Genomic DNA, 3884 nt, shown 5'->3' on the forward strand with positions numbered 1-3884 from the left:
TGCACCTCCCAATTAGCACCCTATTTCCTCTTGTAGATCCATTTACAACCTATAGGTTTAACCCCATCGGGTTGATCTACAATATCCCATATGGAATTGAAGTACATAGACTCCATTTCGAGATCCATTACTTTGATCCATTCATCTTTGTCAATATCCTCCATTGCCTTATTGTAAGACAATAGATCCTCAACTTCACCATCAGCTATCATAACCAGGATTTCTGTTAAACTCATATAGCAAATAGGTGGGTTCGCAACCCTCTCACTACATCGAGGTTCCCTCAATACTTGAGGTGGATTTGACCTACTAGATGATCTCAACAACTCTTGTTCAGGTACTTGGTTCTTTAACAACTTTTGTTGAAGATTCAGTAGTTTCTTTGAAAATTTCATTCAACACAATCTTACTTCTGAGCCTATGCTCCCTTACGTGGTCTTCTTTAAGAAAAGTAGCATTTGTCGATACAAACACTTTGTTTTCTTTAGCAACTTTGACTGAAAAAGTTGCTCAGTTGTTTGTTTCTTCTGTTTGAGAAGCTTCTCTTCATGGGCTTGTAAGGAACTCATAAGTTTATCAATGGACATTATACTCAAATCCTTTGATTCTTCAATAGCTACAACGATGAAATTAAATTTTTCATCCAATGAGCAAAGTATATTTTCTACCACTTGCTCATCATCTATCGTCTCACCATATCTTTTCATTTCATTTACTACTGCTAGCAATCTTGAAATATAATCTAAAACCGATTCAGATACCTTCATAAGTAGTGATTCATAATCACCTCTCAATTTTTGGAGGTGAATCTTCTTAACTCGATCTACTCCTTTGTATTTATTCCCTAAAATTTGCCATGCCTGATGCGCAGTACTTGCTCCAAAAATCTTCTCAAAATTTGGATCATCGATGGCTTGATGAATGATGGTGAGAACCTTTTGGTTTTTCTTTCTTGTATTTTGCAAAGCTTCTCGTTGAGCTTGATTTAAAGTCGCATCACTTTCTGGTTCTTCATAACCATTATTGACAATGTCCCATACATCTTGTGAACCAAGTAGAGCTTCCATATGAATACAACAACTTCTATAATTTTCTTTCATGAGTCTAGGCACTTGGAAGAGAACCAAATTGTTATTTGCCATTTGCAAAAACAATTATTGTTGGAAGTGTGTGATAGATACTCACAAATAAATAACCAACAAACAATTATTTGAGAGGAAACAAAAACACTTTTAATTGAAAGACTCTTCAAACTTGCTTCACATTTTGGATTGAACTCTCTTTGTATGTTCTTCTCTACACACTTAGATACATCAACAATATTAATGCAATCCTATTTAAAGGATTTTTATGGGTAAACATAAATACATAATTCACACCCTAATTAAATATACATGGAACAATTGAAATCCTACACTTAATTCATGTGAAACTCTACTAAAGTAATTCTTACATTAACATACTTAATTAACTCTCATCTTTTAATTTTTCCAACTCTCATAAATTAATTCATCTATAACTCATCTAATTAGAATATCACCAATCCATATATATTTCAAGGGTCACATGAAGATATGTTAGAAATTTATCCTAGCATAATAGTACACCGCTTGAATGTTAAAAGGAGATTTCAAGTCAGTGGAACAAAAGCGATGAGCATTTAAGTAATAATGAAATGAAAATCACAGTAAACCAAATAGACACCTTACTCCAGACCAAATAGTTCATTAGAGAAGTCAAATAGATAGAAAAATTATAATAGATTTTATAATTAGGTAAAAAAAAAACTAAAAATATAGTCCATCTTTAAAATATTTATAGATATATTACAAATTGACTTGTCAACTTTTAAATTTTTTAAATATTACAAAGTTTGCCCTTCTGACTCCCCAGCTTCTCTTACCGATTTATCTCCCTCTACTGATTTTATCTCATTCTCTCTCCCTCTCTCTCCTTCATAAAAGCATCATTTTTCTTAAAAAGTAATTATTGTCATTATTTTTATTTATTTTTTTTAAAATAGACGGGTTTGAGTCTTTGCTCCAGGTTTTATCTCCGCATCATTTTTCCTTAAAAAGTAATTATTATCATAATTTTTTTTAAAAGATAGACAGGTTTGAGTCTTAAATTCAAGATTTGAAAGTATATAATCATTTTTACAAATACCTAAACACCAACGAACTAATTGCCATATTTTATATTTGAAACAAAACGTTAAATATAAATACCAAATGAAAATAGATTTTAAAGAAACTACTTTTTATAGTTATCAAATTTGTTCATCTTTTAAAAATACTTTTTAAAATTTGGAAATAAGAAACAAAATAATATTTATCAACAAGTTTGTTTCTCAAAAAATAAGAAACGAGAACATTATCAAATGGGCCCATAATTTTTATTTTATTTTCCTTTTTTGTATGACTTTAAAAGTATGAAGTCTATTAGTAATAAACTATTACCATTGATAGCCTATGATATCACTGATAGACTAAGTCATAGTCTATCAATGATAGACATTACTTCAATCAGTGGTAGAAGTCTAATACTTATAGACTTATATCAACTATTGTATAATAATTTATTAGTAAATACTTAAGATCAAATTAAAAGTCTAAAACTTATAAATTTATTAGTAGCTATGAGTGATAGACTTCTATCATTATGACAAAATAATATAAATCTATCGATGATAGCTATTGATATATTAAAGCTTTATTTAAAATGTGAAAATTTTGAATTTCGTTTAAATTGATGATATTAGTGATATACCTAAACAGATATCAATGATATTAGTGATTTGACTTAGATAGATATTAGTGACATCAAGGATATTAGCGATATTGGTGATATGACTTAGGTAGCTATCGGTGATATCCGTGTATCAATAATATCAATTATCAATGATATTAGTGATATAAAAATGATTTAGATAGATATCAGTGACATCAATGATATCAATGATATTCGTATATCTGTAATACAATTATCCACATATTAGTGATTTGACTTAGATAAATATCAATGACATCAGTGATATGAAAAGATTCCACTTGTAGTTCATTAATTAACGGTGGAAATGAATCACTAAAAAAAATAGTAAACCTGGCAGAATGGCGGCCCGAATATCTCTAAAACTAGATTACAACTATTTCTAAAACTAGATTCCACAATAGCCATATTAGTGAAATTTTGGGGTTTAAACTCATAGATAGTCACGGTCCAAATATCTCTAAAACTAGATTACAACTATTTCTCCCATGGCCAACTCATGGCTTAAAATGAATGCTAGTGAATAAAACCTGAGGTAAGTTAAGTCATTTTCTGACGAAAAGATTATCTTTGGAAGGAAAAAAAAAGTCTAATTATTTCCAATGGAAATAATCAAACAAAAATAGGGGTTTGGTTTAGCTGTTCACTGTTTTTACGAAAGTGCCCATGAGATATATCAAAAAGAAAAGGGACCATACGATTGTTTGGGAAAGACAGGGAAAAGGGGCAATAAGGTGGTTAGTGGCTATCGTTGATGTAACGACCCGACCCCCTAGGACTTAGATTAGGCCGTTACTAAAATAAATACATGCATAGGATTTGAAACGACGCTCAGTAATGTTGAAATAAATGCTAAATAGACAAGAGAAGTTCAAAAGAAATTTATTAAATGCAATTTTTAAAACAATAATAGGGTACCCATAATTCGTAAAGACTATTAAAATATAAAAGCAACAATCCTTCATAATAAGTTTCAAATAGTAAAACTAGAAATTGAGGGTAAAATAAGGATTCTAAATTTCATGATGCGGAAGCGTAAAAACTAGTCCTAGTGGATCGATCATGAATTCCGCTGCGCCATCGCTGGTGCATCTCTATCCTTACCTGAAACATCA

General features: G+C 30.4%; 1 protein-coding gene across 1 annotated transcript; it reads right to left on the reverse strand.

Moving 5' to 3' along the window:
- Nucleotides 1-428: 428 nt before the first annotated feature.
- LOC120073707 (uncharacterized) lies at nucleotides 429-1142 on the reverse strand. Its single transcript, XM_039026508.1, has one exon. It carries the CDS (start codon nucleotides 1140-1142, stop codon nucleotides 429-431), a length of 714 nt encoding a protein of 237 aa, XP_038882436.1.
- Between the last annotated feature and the right edge of the window lie 2742 nt (nucleotides 1143-3884).

The sequence above is a fragment of the Benincasa hispida genome, chromosome 3, assembly GCF_027475165.1.
Source record: "Benincasa hispida cultivar pf3 chromosome 3, pf3_genome.v1.1, whole genome shotgun sequence".
NCBI classification, from domain to species: Eukaryota; Viridiplantae; Streptophyta; class Magnoliopsida; order Cucurbitales; family Cucurbitaceae; genus Benincasa; species Benincasa hispida.